The sequence below is a fragment of the Solea solea genome, chromosome 18, assembly GCF_958295425.1.
Source record: "Solea solea chromosome 18, fSolSol10.1, whole genome shotgun sequence".
NCBI classification, from domain to species: Eukaryota; Metazoa; Chordata; class Actinopteri; order Pleuronectiformes; family Soleidae; genus Solea; species Solea solea.
Window position 1 is genome coordinate 2,760,478 of NC_081151.1, and position 24,114 is coordinate 2,784,591.

The following is a 24,114-nucleotide window of genomic DNA, read 5'->3' on the forward strand; positions in this document are numbered from 1 at the left end:
ACACACACACACACACACAAAAACAGATCCAAGATGAAGTCATTGCTCCAACCCGTGAAAGACAAAGAGCCACATTTCCTGAGAAGATGAAAGAATGATGACTGGAAGAGGAAAAGTGCAAAAGGCTGGTATAATACAACAACAACAAAAAAAAAATCTAATGATGAAAAGAGTAACTGCACCTGCCACTCAGGCCTGTTTTGTTCATGGTTCATGCCATCGCTGAACATTTTGTCAGTCAGGCCAATCTGATGCCACAATCTATAAATCTTGGTTCATATGGCATACATCAAACTCAGGGCTCAGATGCCATTCATTATTTGATATAGCTTCTGTCCTCATGAGCCCCTCAGCTAGGCAGACAAACAGCAGGCAGACATGCAGATACTTATGCTGGCAATGTTGTGCTTTGCCTGGCACGTTCACTCTCCTCTCTTGGAGTGCATGAGGCCTGGCAGAAGTGCAGAGGCAGTGCTTATCTCCTCTCATAGATCATGCCTTTGTGCCTGTCTGCTCCTCCTGCTGAGGAATGCCAGGTAAAGGCTTTATATCCCAGCACAGGCCTGGTACTGTCCCACCCATACCACCACCCAGACCCCCTGAGGCAGGCCCCCCTCTGGTACTGAGAGTAACACGGGGCTAATTCACTTGGCGTTGGGTAACAGACATCTGTCACTCAGGACGCCCCCCGGGACTCGCAGACAAGGCCTGATATAGGGGTGGGGAGGGTCCTGTGGATGTGATGCACTGTGAAACACATACAGGCAGACGCATACTTACACACACCCAACTGTAAACATCACACACATGGTGTGTTGTAGAATAATTAAGATGCCAAATCTTGTGCTGTGAGCACTTTGGATACGAGACCTTGACAGTAACTTAAAAAACGACAAAAAAAGTTGATGTCTCAAAACAATAGATGTTGTCTTCCATCTAAATTAAACCTCTATGGGGGAGGTTTCTATAGCAACCGCCAGAGGGGCAGCGTGGTTCTGGTGTTGTACATGCTGTCCGTGGAGGAGCGAGGCGCTGGGGGGAGATCAGATTTCCCCCTCCAGGGCCCATCCTGACTCTGCCACCCCCCCTCATCTCACCCTGCAACTCTGTGCTGCTGGCATTCACATGCTAATTAATCTCCATTGGTGATTGCACTGCCTTTAAACCAACTGACAACTACAGCTGGAGTCAGGCTCTTAACGGCACACTGTTGGACGGATGATTGGAGGGATGAGAGCAAGCGTGTGTTTGTGTGAATATTTGTATGCGTCTGCATGAACTTGTATGCTTTTTTTTCTTATTTTGGCTCTCCTTGTGCTCCCTAAAACAGCAGTGATAGATGATGACACATTATCGGTGCTCCTACCCAAAACAGTTTCATACAACCTCCCATGCTGCTCCAGGCTGTGAAACAGTCCTGGCCTAATAGCTGTATGTAAATTAGCCAGCCCATAAAAATGAGTGTCAGCATTCCGCAGTGTACGTTGGCTGACGTGACAAGCACGCCACATGTCTCAATGAATTTACCCAAATGGGCTGCTGGTGGTGTTGAAAATTTATGCTCAGTGGTGTTATGCAGCTAATGCAATCATCATAAAAACTACTGCTAAATGTATGCTCATAACATTAATGGTCTCAGCTGTATATGGGTAATAAACAGAGCTGATCTTTTTAAATTGTTGCATTTGTCTGATGAGCCATCCCTGTATGGGATAGTGAACAGTAAATGAAGCAGAAGGCACGGGGAGTAAAGGATACAAGCTCTGGTAGAGAGTCAGACGGGATTTGACAGCTCTGCTGGCATTGATACAGGTGGCCCGCACCAGGCTTGGCAGCAAAGTCCCAGTGATGATGGCGCCATTGAATAGAGGACCAAAGAAAGGAACCTGAGGAAGTTAAGCAGGGAATGAAAATAAGAAAAAAAAAAAAAGGAACAAATAAACATCCACAATGATCCACATTTACTTTTGGTCCGTTTTCTGTCTTAATAAATGCTTAAATATAAGATGCTTTTGTTCTTTTTCTGACCCGTTTCTCCATCTGTTTGGGGAGAGGTTCGAGTCGAAATTGGATTTCACCTAACTTTGCATGACAACCATACATATCTAATGCGAATCAATGTTCGGTAAATGAAATTAAAACGACAATCCATACCAAACAATGTCCACATATTGAGCTACCGAGCAAACACAAAGGGCCAATATCCATTTTAGTGACAGCATGCGAGTGTGTGTGGGTGCACACGTCTGTTCATGCATATTGGAAGGGGGCCCTTAATCACTGAAGCTCAATGGTCGTTGACCTGGAAGTTGATGTGAATGTCAAAGTCTCTCCAAAAGGTCCTGCTGTCTTCAACTTGGCAGTTCAGGGGTATAATAACCAGTCAAATTAAACAATAAGTGGATTTTAACCAGGAATGATACAGACCAATTAACTTAATCGCACGTATAAACCTGAGGTGACACGGTGTAAACGTCTATCAGAAATCTGGAAATCTCTGGAAAACTTTAAATTCATGTGAAGAATCACACCTTATGAAGACTTTCACAAATCTAACCTGCATAGGAAGTGTGCGCTTGCTAATGAATGGATGGACCATTTTCCCCAGAGAAGAATATTAACTTTTCAATATAACTTCCATGTTTGCATGTTGAAGAATCTGTGTTGAAGCACGAATTGTGTTTCTAACTTTCAAATCGTGTGAAGTATGAATGCATATTGTAAAGCAAGTTTTCATGCTATTTCTATACAAAAGCCCCTGTTTTGCCCTCTTAGATTACACTTTATAACATACAGTGAAAATTGACCCCGCTTTAGAGCAAGGACACAATGTTCCTCAAAGAAATTAAAATGACTATGATAATTATACTGGTTAAATGAGTCCATTGAATGAGTAATTGCCAATGAAATGGAGCAAACAATTGATTTGTAAACATGGTGCGCAGTATAAGTACACTACAAACCATTTCTCCGGAGATCTGAAAAGTCCTTTGTAGTTCCTTTCTATAGCTTGGACTGTACTCATAAAGCTAAGTGGCGACGCTATTGTTTCTTGCAAAATATAATTTATTCCTCTTTGATCTCTCTGAAGAATCTGTCGCTTCAACTGAAATTCATGCTTGAAAGTGGGAATACGAAGCAGATTGCTGTTAAATAATTTGAAATACCTGAATATTGTTTAGTATGAATGATTAAACCAGCCTTCTCACATGAAGAAATGCCCCATCTTCACTAAACGCACACACACTTAAGAGTATCTGAGATGAAAGCCAACCAAGAGAGGCTGGTAACCATCTCTGAAAGCACATACCCACAGTGTGGCTAATAATGCACTACTGGAGTAGGAGCCTTCAGACGGAAACCACAGCAGAAGAAAGAACCTAAAAAATCTGCAGCAAGGTCTGAATGGAAAGGAAGCACAAGGGACTGCCTTAACCCATGAACAGAGATGGGAAAGTGGTGCAAAGCTGAAAATAGCCAGTGTGGTTTTTATGCTTTCTGTGCCTGGAAAATAACAGAATAAAATATTACTGCCGTCCGAGCACTAAAGAAAAAATAATGAAAGGCATGAAAAATTACCTCGACAATGTATTGCCAACAATGGTCTTCACTAAAATGTAAGATGGCAGCGCTTTACCTGTGGCTTCTTCATGATCTGGATGAAATACATGTGGTTCTTCATCGGGTAGATAATAATCAGGACATCTCCAAAGTCAGTTGGGACGATGCCACGTCGATAGTCTCTGTTGTGCTCCGACCACACTATATGTACCTCATCATTTCCCAGGTGACGCAGCTGTCAAACAAACAAAATCACTCTAATCAAGCATTTGGCAAGTGCACGTCGTTCTTATTCCTATGGTGGTAATGACAAGAATACAAATTCAGTGAGACTGGGGCTCGTCACCGGGGTTCATCCCAAGAACTTCCCAAGAAGTCTCAAGAGTGAATTAAGGGAATGAACGATAGTAAAATATGATTTACCACGGACAGGTCAGTGGAGGCTCCATAAGTAATCCATCATAAATGGCTTTTATTACAACATATGGCAATATTTTATTGAACGATTCACCCCATCATAAGCCCTGCTGTAAATTATGTATACTGAGAAAAAAAAACATAAATGCAACAGGTGCAACTAAATCAGAACCTGTTGGAAAACAATGGTTTACATAAAATAGAAGCCCGGGCCCTGCTTTTGACTGTTTTTTATAGCTTTTCATTATAAATTCAAATTGCAAACACAAACTGCACAAAATGGAGCATTTTAAAACCAAATAATTCAAATCCAATTAACTTTCTCCATCAGAGATAAAATTGCTTCCCATTTCCACTCTATTCAAAAACACAAATGAAACTGGGCAGGACACGAAGGTACACTTTAATGACAGGAAATTGCCTGATGCTTGTTTGAAATAGGTAAACAGCTTTCCCTCCTTTTTTCCCAAGTAAAACAGGTGGATACAACGATACTACATTCTCTGGCAAGTGTAAATCACTTAGCCAGTGGTCAAGTGATGTTGAATCAAGCTGTCCTTCCCCTTCCTGGGCTATCATGGACAATGAAAAAAGAGCCTCTGCTCTGAAGAAAACATCTGCCAATGTACTGTGGGCCTAATGAGCTATTACGGAACATGCCCTCGCCAACAAAAATGCAATTAGCACATTCTATTATAAGCCCTTAATTATGGTAATACGGTAATCTTAAACAAATCCACGGCATGCTGATTACTGGAGCTTGCCAGTTGAGTCTGTCTGTCCAAGGATCAGCAGGTACCAACCAGGTCAGTCACTGGGACAATTTCAGAGAAAATGTTGAATATGCATTTGCAGTAAACAATCAAGACTGGGATAATTTGGGTTAACACATTACCATTTGGATGAGCAGAATCCCAAGTCTAATGAGGATGCTTATGCTCGAGTCAATCATCTTCTGCACCACTCCATTTATTCCCTCTTTAATCACATCCAAATGTTTGAGACGTCTTTGATAAAATGTGACTCGAGTCAAAGACTCTTGTTCAATTAGCCCTCTTTGACCTTCCACCCAGAGAATTAGGCGTCAGACACATGGAGACAGTAAACCAGAGGACCCCAGAAAACAAGAGGCTCCTTCTACAAACAGCCTGCCTCAGCACGGCTAAGCTGCAGTGCCTGGGGTTGTGCATGATAACTTAAGCACACATTTCTCCCTCAGACACACACACACCACACACACTGCATGGCCTGACCCCAACCCTGCAGGTCATTTCTATAACTGCATTACTGAAACCAGCTGCTACTGCTGCAGCTTGCACTGCCCGAAAAGCCACAATTGGATTGAGGAATTCATGGGTTTGCCTCTTTTCGTTTTTGGTTTAGCTGTTCTTTTTTACCTACATTTTCAAACAAGCAATCTGCCCACTGAGAGCTCGCCCACAGTATGCCTCTGAGGGTCAGAGGCAGTAAAGTGGGTGACTGTTGGACTAAAAGTGTTATTTTTAAATTGACAGGTAAACATCCTACTTGAGGACAGACAAAGCCAGTTTCTCATTCCAATTCTTCATACCTCTCCCCTTCTCTTTGCCCCCACCTGCCCTCCCATCTTTTTTTGAAGCATCTGTGCATGCAGCCAGCCTGCCAATTTCTGCTGAGCCTGTGGCTGGTGTGGAGAACTGTGCAAGGTGAGCATAGGCAATTACAGAAGTTCCAAAGTGAAATGAATGGAACTGTAGGGGTAGCACACACCGCTATGGGCATGGCCACCCCACCAGCGCCTCACTCTGGCCAGCCAAAGTTAAAAATCTTTACTCAGTGTCACTAATTTTTGCAATCACTAAGCACAAGTTCAGGATGGGTTTAGAATGAGTAGGGGGTTATTAGCGAAAAAAAGTGGGGGTTGGTCTGTGGAGGACTGGAAGGGGCTGGATATGAGGAGAGCCTGATTAATTTCCCTTCTCAGCAGGTTACTGTATGAGAAGATTGGCAGCACGGGCAGGGGCCTTGTGGCTCATTTCTTTGTGCTAACTGCTACTGCTGCACTGCAGCTCAGAATCCCATGTCAGAACCCAATCGATCGCTCCTGTGGCGGCAGCAGGAATTGGATAAAAGGATCCTGCCGGCATCCGGCCGGCGCCTGCCCTAGCAGGGAGAGCTAATGGCTGATTCCAGGCCCTGGTCACAGCACACGGGGAGGGGGGCAGGGGCTAGCTGAATCACAGTCATTACTGCAGCGGCACATGCCCTCTCTTCACTCATGCGCCTTTTACTCTCTACTCCTCAGGCCTGCCTGGACAGGGTCACTAATCAATGCCCGCACTCTGGAGTCACACCTCCTGATCACAGCTTAACACTGCGCTGAAGGCTACAACAACATATTGCTATGGGCAGAAAGGACTGTGTAGCCATTTCACTGCATCAAATGGGAAGAGTATTTTGTTGACAATGTCTCTACATTTGACCAGTGAAATGCATACAGCACAGGCGATAATAATCTAAAGGCCATTTACTGAAAAAGACGATGATAATACGACAGGTTGAAAACAGAATAAACATAAACAGGTCATTTTACCTTTTTTGTATGGCAATCATCAGAATCAGATGGCATACGTGTGGAGACATGGAAGATGGCTTCCACCGTGGAGGTAGCGTAATAAGGGGCCGTTACACCTGTGCTGCCATTTCTCTGAAGGCCTCCCATAAAACCACAGTGTGTAGCCAGGTTCACCTAGGGGATTGATGAACAGTTAAGTTACAACTGGGTGTGCCTTTACACGTGTGTAAGCATATTTATGTTATATCTGAGGATCTGGTGTGGTTATATGAATGCATGACTGTCTCCACCTCCCATCCCAGTCCAGATACAAAGTCTTCATAGGCCTGGCTGCCTGCGCTGTTTGACAAGATGGAGCACTTGTCCTCTTGTCCCTCTCCAATGTAGAATACAGCAATCTTGTGCGTCTCGCGACTACAGAATAAAATACATGTTAGATAGTATTAAAATAACAACACCACAAGGACCAATTTTACATGCAAACTACTTCTCAGCCCCTTGAAGTATAATTCCCATGACTCAAAACACTACAACTTGCTTATCAAACTAAAGTGTTTAAATTAAATAGTTGAATAAAACCAGAAATAAGCTTCTGTCATTAACAATATTTGGAATACTTTGATGTCTTATAACCAGACTGAGGTAACATATGAACAGTGGGGACTAAAATATAAACAATTACATGTTTTCATTAGTATTCAGTGTCTACAAGGAAAATTCTGAAATTAAATTTGTGATTCAACATTAAAAAAAGTTTTACCACTGCCTTGAATCCAAGTTCTTCAGTTCTCTTAAGAGCTTTGAATTTTTCTTAAGCAGGTGGAAACTTTTCCTGTTTGGGAAAGACAGTCTTGGTTAGATGACATTTACATTTTATTATTCTACATTCAAATAAAACACTCAACAATGTGAGTTTTATTTTGCACTCAAGATTACCAAAGCCAAAAAGGGTGCAGGTGCAAACATCAATCTCCGACAAGCTGAGTGGATTTTGCACCATCACCATTAAGAGGTGTAACCTTTTAATTTACAGGAAGCGTTGCAAAGATGTGGCACTGTATGATAGACTTTAACGAAAGCAGCTGGACATTTATAACCTGTGGAGAGGAGATTAAGACGCTGCAGTGTGCTTTTATCTCAACTCTCTCTTTCCTTCAGTAACAAGCAAACAGCTGAACAACCCTGAAGTAAAAAAAGTAGGTAGCAAGATATTAGTAAACTGCAGAGGATTATTGTCAACATAGTTGTGTTTCTTTCCTTTCTGACTGGCCACATTTAAGATGCATGTTGATGCTGGAAAAAAAAAGAGGATAGGATGCAGTAAGAAATGATAAAAAGAAGAATCTATTTAGCAATAGCAGGGAAAATGATGTGCCACTATACATATACATCATCATTATTTCAATGATGAAGAACTACACAATAATCCATAGAAGACAAATCACTGTAGCCAATTCTGGTGGGGAGTTTACCTGCGGTCCCAAGAGTTCATGCCGAGGTCATTAAGTAGCAGCCGGCAGAAGTAGAAAGGAGCTTTTGGTTCCTGATGGGAGGGTTCCCTCTGGCAGGCAGCTCGAAAGCTAACATCAGCATCCCAGTGCCTCACCTGCTCGTCCTCCTGCTGAGTCTGACGGAGAATGGCCTCCACAATGGTGCTCTCCTGCTCCACGTTCATGCCATGTGGCGAGGGCGCTGGCTGGTTGAGTTTAAGTTGCGGTTGGGGCAGACATTCTGGACTGCTGATGCCCAGGTTCTCCAGCAGTTTGTCGAGAACATCGACTTCTTCCACCTCACAATCGAGGACCGTGTCCGAGAATGAACCTTGTTTGCTTCGATGCAGTGCCTTAGAGGGAGAGCAGGTCTGGTTTCTGCTGTGAGTGACGGTGGTGGTAAAAAGAGGGCGGTCAACTGCACTAAAAACTCCCACGTCAACAGAATCTTCTTGGGTCGTGCAGTAGAGGATTGAACCATCCCACGAGTATTTGCCAGAAATGTCCCGGACGATAACTCGCACTTGGGAAGAAGTGTGGGGGGGCTGGCCAACGGTGGGTGTTTCAGCAGGGATCTGCAGGTAGGACACCAGTGTGCTATCATTGAAAACAAAGAGCTGCAGGTTGGGGCTTTTGAATACCTCAGAGGACAACTCGGACGACTCCACATAAGGGTTGTCGTGGTTTTCGCTCACTAAGCTGTGGAGAAGGGCCGGGCCACCGCTCAGCGGATGATGGCCCAGATGGTTCACCAGGTGTGTCATTACCATCCGTGCTGTGAGAGGTATCAGTTCCATGTTCCGCCGTCGCTTTTCTGAAAGAAGAACAAGGACAGAAAGATAGGAAAAAAACTGAGAACACGTCCAAAGAAAAATACACAGGTAAAGTGTAAAATGGAATGAATGGTTAAAGTTACTGATGGGTTCAGGATAACGTTGCATGTGGTACCTTTAATAATACAGTACATCCAACACAGACTTTGTCGACCCAATTTTAAAAGCCCCATATTTGTGTGCAGACATGCTATCATCTCCGTTAGCTCTTTTTTACACAAAGCCAAATCTCATTAATGATTACCAACAGGAGCACGTTATTCATTGCTCACAATAGCCTGGCCAGCACACCTCTAAATAGGTAGCATCTAATCATAAGAGACAACTTTGTAAAGCCCATTGAGTCTTCTTACAATGGACAAGCATTGCAACTGGCCGAGTGCTAATGAGAACCACCGTCTTTAAAGGCTGCTGAATAGAAATCTACTTAGTGAATTGCATTTATGTAAATGCACAGGTTTTTACTCCCCAGAGAAAGACATGCCATGCTTTATTCTGCAGTGATGTGGGGAAAAAAAAACAAGAAGATGCACTCTTGCATTGTGACAATGCTATCAATACCATCATCCCCCATCAAAGTGGAGAAAGCTCTTTAGAAAGCAGGCCAAGCTGCATTAGAGATGTGCTGGCCCTTTGATGTGACTTGATCAATATGAGGTGCGGGCATAAATATAACTAGGCTGACATGCTTTGGTTTGCCCTTTTAATAGTGTTTTGTTATTTCTAGCAGCTGTGCAACAAAAAGCAGAGGTGGGGTGAAATTTTATCAGGCAAAAACCTAGTGTCTAATTCTTAGACCGTTCCAGTGGACATATGCGACGTGTTTTTGGGCTTTAAGGACTTTTCAGAAGTTGAGGACGAGAGAGAGAGAGAGTAAGAGAGTGGGGAATACACGGCCTAATGGAATTACAAGGTCACAAAAAAGAAGAGAAAAAAAAATCACATTTTTATCAAAACCCCATAATGGGTCTTCTCTCTTGTGCTGAGCACTAATGCGAACATTCCATTCCCTGTGATGGTTCATTTCCTTTTCATACTTTTAATAAGATATTGACGTTTAATGGACAGGCTCAAAATGGATGGTTTACTTTGAGTTTGGTTGTTTCTTTAGGGGGCAAATATATGCATCTACAGTCCATAAGAACTGGAGGGAGATGGAATGGAGTAGTGTAATAATTAGTAGTTGTACTCCATTATACTGCAACATCATCATCATTTTTGCACTCTTACACAGAACAGATATTAAAGGGGTGGGCATCAGGATGACAGTGTTGGAATGCTGTTTGTGTCTTTACCTTCAGCAACAGTGAGCAAGTTGCCAAAGTCAGTAGTGGTCGACTGTGTGGGCGGTGGCTCACAGCTCTTCACCTGACCCAACATGAGGTCATAGTCACTGGACAAGTCTGACAGACTGAGGAGGTAGTGGCTCTGTTGGGTGTGCAGGTTGGACCCAGATACACAGCAGTGCAGCACCTGAGGAACAGGAGAAAACATCGGGATGACTTAGTCACCGTGTCCAGATAGAGTGTGTCTGGCTACTGATTCTACAATATGACAGTGAGATGCACTTTGATGATTAAACTGAAACTTTGATGTATAAAGACACTTCCCTATTAGGAGTGATGGTGTCTGGCAAGACAATGCACAGTGACACTCCAGAAGGCCTGTTTGACACTGACATGATCCAGGAGCATAGGAAAGAGGCATATATATGCTCCATATACATCATAAGGCAGTGGTGGAAAGGAGGGAGCGAGGGAGAGAAAAGAGGGTCTTCATTGCCACTAATCCATTTCTCCTGTGATGTGTGAGTGTATCGATCTACATAACAGATGGCAGAGCATCCGTTGGCAGGGCTAGATAAGGCGCACTGGGGCAGTTGATTACAGCCATTGGACAGGTTTACACTGTTTGATTTAATTAAGACTTTATCCTTGAGCTCAGCTCTCACCACAGACATGCATGCTCAGCCACACACGCACAAGCACACAAACTCAAACACACCTGTATACTGTATAATCTGAGTGGAGGTAGGGTGCACCACACGAGCGGGTGAAACATATGCCTAATGTATGTAAATGAGGGGGGCCTCTCATTCAGAGTTGAGCAACTTGGGTAAAGCCCTGCACAGGCTAATCCCATTCAGCACACACATACGCTCACACTTGGCTGAGAGGACGCTCGGAGAGGCAGGCTGGGCTTTGCCATCTGAAACAGTATTGTGTGGGGCAATGTAGACAGTATGTGGATGATTCTAGTGAGCAGACCTCTGGCTTCGTGGGGGAGGGATTGGAAGCGTGATTCTGAAAAGACCTGAACCAAACAGCTGCTACACCAAAGCCCCAAAGAGCTTCCTCTGCGGAGAGGTGGAGAAACGGAAAGGGAGGGGGGGGGGAAAACCCACGGCTGTGCTTGACAACTAAGTGACTGCACTTAGCATAGCAACAGTTCCAGGAAGAATACACATAGTGAAACAAGCGTACCGTAGATAGAGGGACATGTATTGAGTACACCTATGTACACACATTAATAAAATTATTAAAAAGGCAACACAGACACACACACAAACGGTAGTGCAAAGGTAGCCAAAGAGAGCAAACCAATGAGGTCTAGTGCAATTATACTCCTTACAGTGATTTGCTTGCTTTTAGTCACTGAAAACATTTCTCCATATCATTATAATTAGATTGTGTGTATAAGTTGTGGTTGTGTTGAATGGATTAGAAGATACCAGCTTCTTTTAAAAAAATATAAATGTAATTAAAGGGTGAAGCATGGAAAACAAATAGACACTCAGCTACCTCGTCAGTGTTCAGAGGTGGAATAAAAGCATGGCGTTTTGTATCTAGGAGCAGCTCTTTTCTACTTGCTATGGAAAATAATTCACCATTAAGTGTTCCTGGAAATATATAGATCATAGTTACGATATTACATTATTATTGTCAAACCTTGTAATGCCTTGCTTAATATATTATTTCAAATGAAATCCAGAGGCCTCTGCCTTTTGTGTGCTGATAGGCAACCAATCATGCCTAATTGTCTTTGCATTCATAGCAGCTGCAGTCGCTCTCATATTAAGACATATTCCATTCAAATCTCCAGAACAAGCATTTATAGCCTGAGCTTATCAAGTGGACAAAGGGTCCTGTTTGAATAATTGGACCATTTCTTATCAGGGGTGACATCCTTACAAAGATCTGCCGTTGACCGCATCTGCCCAGACAGGAGGGGATGAATAATACCTCATTCATTTGTGCCTAAAGCTTGGCCCTCATCCTCAGGGTCAGGCCATAAAATAAAGGGTTAAAGGGACATATAAAGAGAAATAGATTGAATACAAAATATTATGCCCAGTTAAAAACAAATGGTAGTACACACATGCCTCAAATATTATCAAGCACTTCATACATACTGTATGTGAAATGTCAACCGCATGCATCGACTTTGGCGGTCTTCATTGCTGCCGCAATAAAGTTCAATGAGCCGTAGCCATGAGGTCACATTAGAGGTGAGTCTAATTAAAGGGGCAAGCCCATGTGGTGAGGAGGGGGTGGAGATGTCAAAGCTAAAGTTGTATCTCTGGGCAAACGCTTATGTATATTTCATTGGATATTACACAGCTGTGATAAAAGGGGGTTGGCTTCTTTTCAAGTTGGTTTGTGGTAGCTGAAACTCTCAGCTACACATTGAGGCTACCCACCCTGTAGATGTAGTCCAGCAGTGGGGCCTTGAGGGATGTGTGGTCCTCCACTGAAGGCATGGTGACGGGTTCCAGCAAGAGACTCAGGGGCACGGCCATGCACCAATCCAACAGGCAAAGCAGCAGTGAAACCATCAACTGAGGAGGTGAGGACGTAGAGAGAGGTACTTTTATCAGTTGGGTTAAAAAACATCAAAACAAAATTAATATTAATACAGTAAAAAAAAAGAAGAAAAGGGAGTGTGGGATTGCTTCAGAGAAACAACAGATGAGAGCCAGAGGGATAGAAAGAGGTAAAAAGGAGTGGAAAGAACAAAGCACTTCAGTTGATACATTCCTCTGCAAATGCACCATTCCAACATGATAGATCAAGGGCCTTCAGATCTCAGCCATTTCATGTCGCCTCCTTTCCAACATGTACCTTTTTGTCTGCTTCCACTGTTGAGTGCTCTGCACTCGGCAACAAAAAGGCTATTGTGGCCACAAAGATCTGTATTGGGAGAAAACAAGGAGAAAGATAATTGGATGACACACTCCTATTCATCAGCTGAGTCAGGGCTTTGTGCTCAAATGGATGTGATGCCACAGGATGAAGTGTATGCATATGCATGAGTAACACTAAGATAACTTAAGTGACTTGACATGAATTTCTCTTCTAACAGATGATGCATTCTTTAAAAAGGCCACTAATGGCTATTGGAAACATATGTGCTCGTGTGTGAATGTTACCTCGATTATTTTTTTCGGCAGAGTGGACTCCAACCTCTTGAGATGTTCCCAGTGAGAAATAAGCAGCTGAAACACGTCACAGGCTACCTGAGCTACTGCTTTGTTTCCGAACTGCACAAACAAACAAGAGAACAGGACGGCATCTTCTTAACAATGGAGGGAACTAGGCTTATCATACAGTAAGGAACAAAAACAGAAACAAAAACAAACAGTTATCTGGAACTTCTGTTATTTTTGATTGTCTGAGAGACAACCCCTATACCTTGTTTCACTAATTATAAATTATATGCTCAGAAGCAGATACAGTTCTTTTTTCTGTTTATTCTGATGTAACCATGCCTGCACGTACAGGCGACCCAAGGTCATAACAAAGTTTAAAAAAATAACGTGACAATCTGTTGAAACACACAGCAGAACTTTATGTTTCCTCATGGTATGTGAATTCCTCTACTACTATTCTGCATAAATTGATCAAAATACAAATGGAGCAGTATGTATAAACCTGACACTCCTCCCTTAAATAAACACCTGGTAAAATTATCGCTGTATTGCTGCTCTTAATGGCCAGAACATAGTGACTTTGTTGTCTGTTCATGAAGCAAAACTTTTATTACTTCTCAGTTTTAAGATTTGTAAGTTATTGTATTTCATACTTGCTGGAGAGTCACACTAATTCACGAGGATAATTTATTTGACATGTTCCCCTGCTGGATTTGGGTCACCTTAATACCCCGAGTCCCAATAAGAGGGGGACATTGATGGTTGGAGATTAGAAGAAAAAGAAAAAATGGAGTTTAGGCATAGCCTGACTGTGTTAGAATTCTCTGTGATTTGCCTTAAATTCAGCTTTTCACATACTGTGCAGATAATCAGCATAATTTCATTTCCACTTCAAGCCACGGCTCATTTTCTCCAGACTCATTGGAGTAAAGAATTGAGGCAGTGACAATTTTCTTTCAAATGTTGATTTCTTCTGTGATTTGAAATTCTTTGTGGGGAAATAGAATTTCCCATTTCTTCCAGCTGAATGCCTCTCAACATGTAACAAGGGCAGACAATGTGGGGAGTGCAGAAATGGCCAAACACAAAAAGGGGCCCTGAGAGTTCAGCACCTGCTTTTAGAAAAGAGACTCTCAGTGCCACTCTTCCCCCTAGATCCCCCACCCAGCATATACCCTCTATTTTGGAGCTGGCTGAGGCTGTGTGTCAAGTTGTACAGGGGAGTGATTACTGCTCCATTAGAGAAAGGGGGGTAGGTGGTGGGTAGCTCGAGCCGGAAGCTGGGAGATGTAGGTGCTTAAATTGGCCCACATCTACTGTGAGTGAGCCGCCTGGAAATTACGCCACCGCCCCAAATCCTTTCCATGAGAAAAAAAAAAACCAGTCCATCTCTTCACTCAGGTAATGCAGGGCTCTGTCACAATATACCAATGAGTCACATCACTGGATCTTTTCTTCTCATACTTTTCCTCTATTCAGTGGGCAGACATTGTTTTGCAGTCCTTTTGTTATCATATATAACTATTTCCATTTCTATGGTAAAAACCAAAAAAGACTGATGAAATGCAACCTTCCTGTCTCGATTGTTTAAAGATAGTCGGCACGAGTATTGTTATTTTTCGAAAAATATAATGTACAAACATTTTCCATTTTCATTTAAAATTGCATAAATTCTGCTCCGGGTAGGCCTGTCGTCCACGTTACACCAGCGTTTTAGAGCCACCAAAACAGAGAAGTTTAAAAACTCTGCGGGGTCCATTTTCATTTGACAAGAACACGGTCATGCAGTGACCTACATTCCCTTCTTGATCGGTGCTTATCAGCTACAACTTAACTATCCATTGCGGACAAAAAACAACAATAGATGCTTCTCATTAGAGATAATTAACTTCTTTGACAAGCATGTGGATGGCCACTATACCAGAATGGTCACACCGAGACTGTCCTCCAACGAAACATAACTATGCGTTGTATACAGGGATTACGACTCATAGGTTTTTTTTGTTTGTTTTTTTTTTAAAAATAGGCGGTATTAATAACAGGAATCTGGTACCTTGCGTGTGTCATCATCAAGTAGCTTCAATGAGATTGCTTAGTGTTTAAAACATTGTACTATTTAAAGCGTTAGATTTTAACACACGATAATACGCGCCATGCTATTTATTTATTTTTTCATGTCATTGTCTGTAACTTACTGCCTAACCCTAACTTCACTCGTATTCAGGGGTTGACCAAAACGACCCATAGATAAGTTTCAGTAGGAGGACTTATTGGTCACATAATATACATTTTTAGGTGTATTGATCTTGATGCAGACAACTTCTGACATGGAGATAAAATATTCATCTGGAAGCACATCTAAAAGTTTTTAAATGGAAACGTAATGGTATAGATGTAGCCTTAGGCAGTCTGCCACTGACCTTTAGTGTTACTCCCAAGACATTGATGGCATCTTTAACCTGGTGGTGTATGTTGTTTTGCATTAGCTCTTCACACACCCACAGGCCCAAACTGCACACTGCGATGCACCTGCAATGATACGGTTTATGAAAATGTTGCAAATTACATGGGAGAAAAAAAAGAAATTCTACTATTGCATATCATACCTGGCTCCTTCCATGTGTTCCTTTGTTGCCATTTCAAGCAGGATGTTGATCAGATAATCCTAAATGACAGAATTGAACAATCAATTCCATTAATTTTACTTAATGTTGATATATATTTAAATTCACCAACACTGGGTTATGCTGTTTTTTTTTCATTATCTCAAAGTAGCACATGTTGACTGTTTACCTTAATATCCTCCTTGCCAACAATAATCTCCTCAGAGCCAGACACATGTTGAAGTACAGGAATCTGGAGGTAAAGGTTGGGGAAACACACCAGAGAGCCCAGAGCAGCTTGAGCCTCCATTCTCGGAACCTGATTGAGATGATAAGGGAAAAATAATAAGGATAATACTAATGTGATCATTAAGTCTCTGCAGCTCCGTGAATACAACCCACTTCCAGGGAATGGGAAGCTCACTATCCAGGGGAAAAGGACTGGACTTTATTCATGATTCTGTTTTTGTTCAAGCAGAATCTCTTGCCACATGTGGTAGGCGTTGGACAACAAAATGACTAATTAAATGCCTGATGGATGCAGGTCTGTATCAGATTGTACACGTCATTGCACCTGATGAGTCCTGTACAGATAATGAATCCATGCTGGGAGATATGAGATGATCTGGTAAACAATGCAATAAATAAGAACATATATACATGTCCCCGATTAAATTGAACAGTGAACGTATTTTATGATTATATTATTGTTTAAAAAAAGAAAGTGATATTCATTTTCTTTCGATTTTAGTGCAGCAAACAGTAATTCATTAACAACCTGATTCATATAATAACGTGTGGGTAAAGAATTGTTGTACCTCTGGGGAAACTGAGCTGAGAACGCAGGCAGCCGCAGTGATGTAATCTCCAACTAGCATGGTGAAGCCCGGCAGGCCGAGAAAGAAGAATCGCGGGGAGCAGGAGCGGATGATAGTGTTCAAAACATCCTGATGACAAGCGTAAACACAGAAAAATATGAATAAAGCAGGTTTTAACAGGAGGGCTATGCATTTTACATTCAAACTGTTTGATTTAAGCTGAATATAAGAATAAAGCATCACCTACACTGACCAAAACTCAATAACTTCCAGTGAAGTATCTTAATGGTGAGTGGTATTTTTTGCATTTACTATGGGTAAGGAGGGAGTAATAAGGTAGCAGGGAAAAAGCTTTTCCCTCCAACAGGTAAGCTAAGCACGCTAAGTGTGTTGAGGAGAGTACAGCACTCAACAGTGCATGTCACCAAAGCACAGAAAAAACAGAGTGGAGAGAAAAGACAGGAGAGAGAGAGAGAGAGAGAGGGAGGGAGAGAGAGAGAGAGAGAGAGAGAGCGAGGAACAGCAGATGGATAAGAGGGAGAACAAAAGACCTCAACTTTCATGAGTCACATGTAAATACACACACAGGCAAACCTGTAATTAAAGCCAGAGACAAGGTATTGTTTTGCTGAGGTACAGGCGGCTCAGTGGCAGATGGGTGCTCTTTCAACATTGACATATGCTGTACTGCAGAGGGCTCTACACAAACTGCTCAAGTATGTACACTGTAATACCATGGAGCGCTTTTAACAAAAATGGCCCATTTTATATTTAGATCACAACGCAAAAGGTTAGTTGTTTTTTTATATATAAAAAAAAGCAACAAACAAATACAAACACAGCAAAAAAAAAAACCTCTTCTCACTTTTATCTGAGGCATGGGTGTGAATATATGTGTACTAAGGCAAGGTCCACGCTAGAAACACCTGCCGCCTTGTCCATAAACTTGTGCAAATCGTGCAGTTCAAACATCAGCCCGTTTGTAGCTGAACTGCGGGGCAACTTCACAAACACGCAAGCACACAATTTACACAGACGCACACTCCACACTTATCTGTGACATCCATCACCTGAAGGTTTGGTAAATAAGGAATGCACACGAACAATGGATGGAGAAATCCAATGTACACGCCGAGGAAATAAACAGGAAGTTTAACCAACATTATGTGCGTGTGGAAAATTGGTGGGAAGAGCTTCAGGATTGAGGGTCTATTTTACCCTCATTTTGTTGGTAATTGACCTCTGAAACATAATGGGCAGTGCAGACAGAGGTAATTAGCATGTACCAAACTGTTGTTTGATTGCCTGAAAAGAGCATTTTAGAGAAAGCCACAAATGTAGAATGCAAAGTGTTTTTCTATTGTATGTGTAAGTAGAGGGAACCCTGATTTGAGGTGTTTGTGTGCGTGTGTGTATAGAAATGGGAATTCGTCTCTGCATGTGGCTCTGGTGGCGTTACGAATGGCCCCCGCGTCAACAAAAGGTGCATTAACGTAACGCTGAACACAGCCACCTCGGGCCTTTTCATTTGGCCTTATCTCCAGGAAAGCATACACTGTCCACCTGCCGAACCCTGGGGTGACAGGGTTCATTTCAGCATTACATCACTTTCCATCTAATTTAGTGAACTTGGGCGTCACTGTGAAAGTGTGGGGGTTTTCCCCCCTCACAAGCTGTTGGGAAGGAATATAATCCACCCACATAACGATAAAGGTGAAAAGTTTAATCAGCAGTTATGTTTGTGGCTCTGGGGTCAACTGTCACATTATTTCTTGTCGTGCATAAATTATTCCTCTGGAGACACAGGTGAGGAAACACTTTATGCAACGTATTGGTCTTTGCAGACAAGACTGTTCTAAAAAACATGTTTTCTTTCATCATAGCAAAATGAACACGTGCAATAATAGGCAGCTATGTCAGTGTAAATAAAACACTGACACAACTAACTACTGCAGTCCAGACTGAAAGCCTATTAGATAGATTACTGCTATTGTGTTATGATCATGCCTTTATGGGACCAGTGACCAGGGAGTGACAAACAGTCAGGACAATAGACCTGACCTTGGCACTCATTTCCCCTGGAGGGATTGTCCTTCCAACTGACAGTTATTTTCCTTTGAGCTTAGTTAATTATAACGGTGAGGATTTAGCCTGCTATTCCTCTTTCTGTCCATAAAACATGGCTGCTTAACAGAAAGAAAGGCCAATAATCTTAGGGTATTTAAAGGTAAACAGGTTTAACAAGTCAGCTGGAAATGACATATTCCACCCAAAAAGTGACCAAGGCAAAAAGGAATATTTCACAAGCACAATAACAAAATGTAAATATACTTATTAACTAATTATGCAAACGTGCACGTGCATATTACATTTTTTTTTTAAAGATAATATACTTTCATATATGTCTGAAAAATGTATGTTTTTTTCTATTTTGGATGAGGTGGGGGTTGTGGGTAAAGGCAAAGAGAAAAGAGGAGGGGTATAGTAAGAGCCACTTTCTTATGTTAAGCAGGCGTACGGCTGTCCTCTATTGTGTGGCGTGAGGACTCTTTTCTTCGGCCAATTTGAGCATGCTTCAGTGGCCAGCCTGGCTCTGGCCCCCTGACGCATTATACAGAGCCACAACAAAAGCTGGAGAATGTTGCCTCGTCCCACAGTGTGCCCCCCTCATTGCTCTACTCTACGCTACGTTCCCCAGGCTCCCCTCCCGCTCCTTCACACACTCTCGCGTACACACACGCAGGCAGGCAGGCAGGCAGGCAGGCAGGCAGGCAGGCAGGCAGGCAGGCAGGCAGGCAGGCAGGCAGGCAGGCAGGCAGGACAGCCTACTCTGGGCCCCTGGCCAAAATGTCAGTCTAGCGGAGCACGACAGACGTCAATCCTTAATTAATCACATATACGCGGCAGGGGCTCAAAACATTATTTAACGACATGGAAAACATTCTAACAAGCTTGTCGCACTGCCAAGGTGCAATAGAAACCAAACCAGGAGGGCACAAATCTTAACACACACACACACAGGCATTCTGAACACCCCCTTAACACACTTTTATCCCTGTCCTTTGTTTTGGGACAATTCATTCATCTCCACTCAGCTTCATCCTAAAGGAATAGAGCAAGACCAGATTTAAATACAAGGAAAGTTGCTGCTGAAAAGCGGGGCAGGATGCCAGACAGCGACGCCTTCATCATTACCCACCACAGGTTGGCAAGTGTGAAAGAGAACCCCAGTGATAATACAGTTCAGGTTTATTATTCTGATCCTGGGTTCGTCCCAAAATCACCTGATTCGTACAAACGTGATCATGTACTGATACTCAAAGTGCTTCAGTGACAGGCATTTAACAGATTAACATGAGTCAAAAAAAAAAAAAATCTAAGCTAATAATAAATACTAAATAGCAAATTAACCACTACTGTTTGTCAGTGTTTAGAAAGGGCCCATGTACAGGCGTTGCATGAGTTTGACTAGTGCCCCATCTAGTGCTGAAACGAAGAACAACAGGCTACTTTGCTGATGCGCCATCTGCTGGCTTTACCTGGTCATCACTGGAGAAGCCTTTATGCAGGATGTAGAAGAGGTGCACCAGGAAATCACCGTTGGGGAGCACATCCTGGTGCCTGGTCATCATCTCACAGATCAGCTTGTAGGCCTGCAGCTTGCCAGTCTTGTATTCTGCTGGCAGCATGGTGGCCTATGACGAAGAGTGAGACACAAGTTCAATTTTAAAAGACTTTGATATTGAATATAATGTAACCATCACAGCTAGTGCGGTGCTGATACCCTGAAGAGCCAGGAGGCCAGCATTCGGAGTGGAGGGATGAACGCAGGCTGGGGTGGAGAAGACTGGTTGTCCACACTGATCCCAAGGTTGTCCCGGATCTGTAAGCACACATGGTAAGTATCTATTCTGTGTTCACAAAATTACTGACCATGGCAACAAACTTCTACACATGTATTTAATTCTCTTTTGAGATGAAATGCTTCATAAATGTAAATGTTTGCCTGTCCACCTTACCTTGGCCAGCTTGTGCCAAAGATCGTAGAGGTAGGAGAAGACCTTGGCATGAATCTTTGGGCAGCGGATGCTGTTGACATCTCCCAGGATACCCAATATCCTTCTCCAAAGGACAAAGGCTGAATCAGCGTGCCAACCAGTCAGGGTACCACCAGCAATGATGCTGACATCATCAGCCAGGCACTCACTACTGTCTGCACGGTCAGAGAAAATGTTTGGAGTGGTATGAGTGACAGAATTCATTATTTTAATTGGTACCCAACACAAAGTGATACAATTTAATTTCACTGAGCATATGGGATTCGGTCAACAACAGCAGAACATTTTGATAGAAGTATTTTAGGTTTTGAGACTCTTAATAATGGGTAAAATATCAATACAACTTCAAGGCCTTCCCTGTTTTTGTCAAAGCAGTTGTTGACCAAATACAGAGTCCCAGCATATTTTCCCAAAGATGTCCAAGTGCTAAGATCGGTCTAATAAAACTGATCACCGCATTAAAACATGTTTGGGAAACAGGCATAAGTCTCATGCATCATCTAAAAGAATTCAGGTTGAACTGTGGGAGGACAGTGCCACCTAGTGGGGGAGCAGAGGAAAGATAGGGAATACAGGAAGGGACACAAACATGGAAGATGAATGTAGCAGATCTAAGGCGGTTTATTTTAATCACCAATATCAAATTGACATATATATGTAATTAAGAAACTAACCATGATCTGCAAAGTGGGAGAATGAAAAAAAGTAAATAAAGAGATGGGAGATAAAGGATGAAAAATATAGAGTAGATGTAAATGAGGTATCTATGGTCTGTGTGATGAGTAGCAGCTTGAGAGCAGTACCCAAGTGGTGAGGCATGTGCAAGACAGACTGATGCATGGTGTCGTCCAGGGGGCAGTCCCGCGGGCACTCTGTGTGCACCAGCAGGGCTGGTGAGGCTGGGGGGTTCTGGGGGTAGTGGTTGTGGTGGTGGTGATAGGTCGGGGGGGCAGAATGGGAAGGGAGGGCACAGTCAGGACCTAAAAAAAAAACGACAAGGGAGAAGGGATAAAACTGGGCTTCAGGAAGGGAGCACAGGGACAAAAGAGGAGTGACAAATCCATGATGATCTCCGTGTCAGACAACACACAAACAAAAGGTTACAGACAAGGGTGGGGAGGGGAGAGGTGCAACAACAACTGGCTGCAATCATTACAATTAAAGGTTATTGGCTGCTTGGTAATATATGGCGTCATTACTGCAGATACTCTTTCTTACCAAACCACTCTTTCCGCACAGGGCTATTGTAATCCATCATGGGTGGGGTAACTGGAGGCATGAAATCCTCACATGAATTGGACACATATAATGTATTTCCTCTGTGCTGGATTGCTCTATGAAATTCAGAGCTTTTATAAAAACAACAACCTGTCTTCTATGAATAAAAAAATAAATGTAGGCTGCTTTAATAATCTATTTTACTTTAATTAAAAACTGTTTAAATAAACTGTGGAATCAAGAATTACTGAGTAAAAACTGAAAACTGTTTCTCTCCAGGCTTCTGTTCAGACTCTAAAAAGTTTTGTGTAAGTTCGTGTAGAACATGACGTTAAACTGCAACCAAAATTGTGTTAGATGCTCAGAGTGAGTTCCAGTACCTGCTAGAGCCTCATTGTGACTGAGCAGCAGACTCCCCTGACTCTGGGGGTCAGCCGTCACATCCATGTGGGCCGACTGCGTGGACTGAGTGTCAGCCTCCTCGTCGAAGGCATGCCAGGTAACCTCAGCTTCATTAAGGTAGCCATTGGATGTTTCACTGCTTATACTCTCACCTGGGTAGGGTAGGTGAATGAAGGATAAAAATAAGTACCTATATAGACATCACATTTAATCATAGGGAAACACCGATCAACTCTCACTTTTCTCTCTGAGCTTGGGCCTTGTGTAGTTTGCGTGTCCCTCAGCATTACACTCTGTCTCAGCAGCACTGCTGCTCCGCCGGATGAGGATCTAGAACCACACAAACAGTCATTTAAGAGGATATACATGTTATTTATATAAAGAGTATTGTAAAAGATGATTCTCCTCACCACTGGTGGCTCGGTGCTTTCTCTCCTGCCCTCAGACGTCCTGCTATCTGAGCCACAGGATGTTGGGGAGTAGTCCCTCTTCTGGGCTGAAGTGCAACAGGAGAAATTAGAAAGTGTTATCTTAAAAGGCTTCAATCCTTCAGAGTAATTGGAGGAGGAAAAATAGGGATTAGACCACGTGGATTTAGGAACAGTTCTACTATTGATAGGTTAATGACTGTTTAAAAGGTTAGCAATATAGGTTCATGCATGGAAAGGGTTGTACTTAGTCTCTTTATTGAACTTAAATAAACATTTATTAAAGAAAATGTCCCTCCATTTGATAATTTCAATTTGTGCCACAGTGCACAATAACATTTCTGTACAAACTAGATATTAAATGCAAATGCATCAAATATTAAAAAATAACATATCATCCAGAATATTCTTAATAATGCATTTGAGAAAACAATTCATTAATTGCAGAGGCAATCATCTGTGTGTAACATGCTTAGTGGAAGCACAGTGTAGGTGCAAAAGTCTTTTTGTCTATTTTCATTGAAAGATCAGAGTTGAGTGGATTAAATTCACCTGGTAAAGTTTCAGACAGTTGCTGGGTGATGTCGGAGGTGCTGCTGCTACGTGGCAGGGGGCTGTCCCCAGCTCCAAGCTCCTCCTCTCCCCCACATTCTGACAGCTGACATTCTTCCACATCTGACAGGATTAAAGAGGGCACACAGTTAATCGTGAGTGACAAGACTGGGGTGTGCACTCACAATATATCTGAAGGTTTGACACATTCATGAGGACATTATGGAAGATATGGGGCATGCACACACGTAGCGGTGATGCAGATACTACATCTACGCAGTGCAAGGCTGTTCTAAATGTCTTTAACAGTGACATGTCCAAGGTTAAACATAAACCTCTGCTTCACAAAAGGTGACAGAATATGACAGACGATTGAAGAGACAGGGTGGCATTCACAAACACACAAACACATGCAGCTCTCAGAAAGAAAAAAACATTACCTGAGAGTCTCTGAGAGCAAGCAGAGTTACCAGAAGAGATACCAGGCAAGAAAGAGCTCACAGTGTGGAGCAGCATAGGAACACTTTTAGTAGCGGGCAAAGCCTCGTACAGATGAACGCAGTTGCTGATGGACTGGCTTCGCTTAGCTTCCATCAGGGAAGGAAGAGCAATAAATAAAAGGAAAAAGAATGAGACAGCGGAAAGAGAAAAGGGGTAAAGGGAAGAAGACAGTATTCAGTGACAGTAAAGTACAGAGGGCTGTAAAGGAGTTGCCACTGACTAATACATCTTTGAGCAGTAGAGCACAAAC

General features: G+C 42.6%; 1 protein-coding gene across 1 annotated transcript in view; it reads right to left on the reverse strand.

Moving 5' to 3' along the window:
• The window catches only part of ralgapa2 (Ral GTPase activating protein catalytic subunit alpha 2), an 80,789-nt gene that overhangs the window by 25,984 nt on the left and 30,691 nt on the right, over positions 1-24,114 (reverse strand). Inside the window, exons 17-39 of the mRNA XM_058614732.1 lie at positions 23,804-23,950; positions 23,364-23,486; positions 22,794-22,879; positions 22,623-22,713; positions 22,362-22,535; positions 21,567-21,743; positions 20,725-20,918; positions 20,490-20,588; positions 20,245-20,400; positions 16,706-16,834; positions 16,078-16,206; positions 15,891-15,949; positions 15,705-15,813; positions 13,285-13,395; positions 12,977-13,045; positions 12,556-12,693; positions 10,151-10,328; positions 8,005-8,836; positions 7,293-7,364; positions 6,823-6,946; positions 6,551-6,706; positions 3,638-3,796; positions 1,759-1,886 (exon numbers count right to left, since the gene is read on the reverse strand). Coding sequence (XP_058470715.1) covers positions 1,759-1,886; positions 3,638-3,796; positions 6,551-6,706; positions 6,823-6,946; positions 7,293-7,364; positions 8,005-8,836; positions 10,151-10,328; positions 12,556-12,693; positions 12,977-13,045; positions 13,285-13,395; positions 15,705-15,813; positions 15,891-15,949; positions 16,078-16,206; positions 16,706-16,834; positions 20,245-20,400; positions 20,490-20,588; positions 20,725-20,918; positions 21,567-21,743; positions 22,362-22,535; positions 22,623-22,713; positions 22,794-22,879; positions 23,364-23,486; positions 23,804-23,950 — 3,640 coding nt within the window. The remainder of the gene's footprint in view (positions 1-1,758; positions 1,887-3,637; positions 3,797-6,550; positions 6,707-6,822; positions 6,947-7,292; positions 7,365-8,004; positions 8,837-10,150; positions 10,329-12,555; positions 12,694-12,976; positions 13,046-13,284; positions 13,396-15,704; positions 15,814-15,890; positions 15,950-16,077; positions 16,207-16,705; positions 16,835-20,244; positions 20,401-20,489; positions 20,589-20,724; positions 20,919-21,566; positions 21,744-22,361; positions 22,536-22,622; positions 22,714-22,793; positions 22,880-23,363; positions 23,487-23,803; positions 23,951-24,114) is intronic.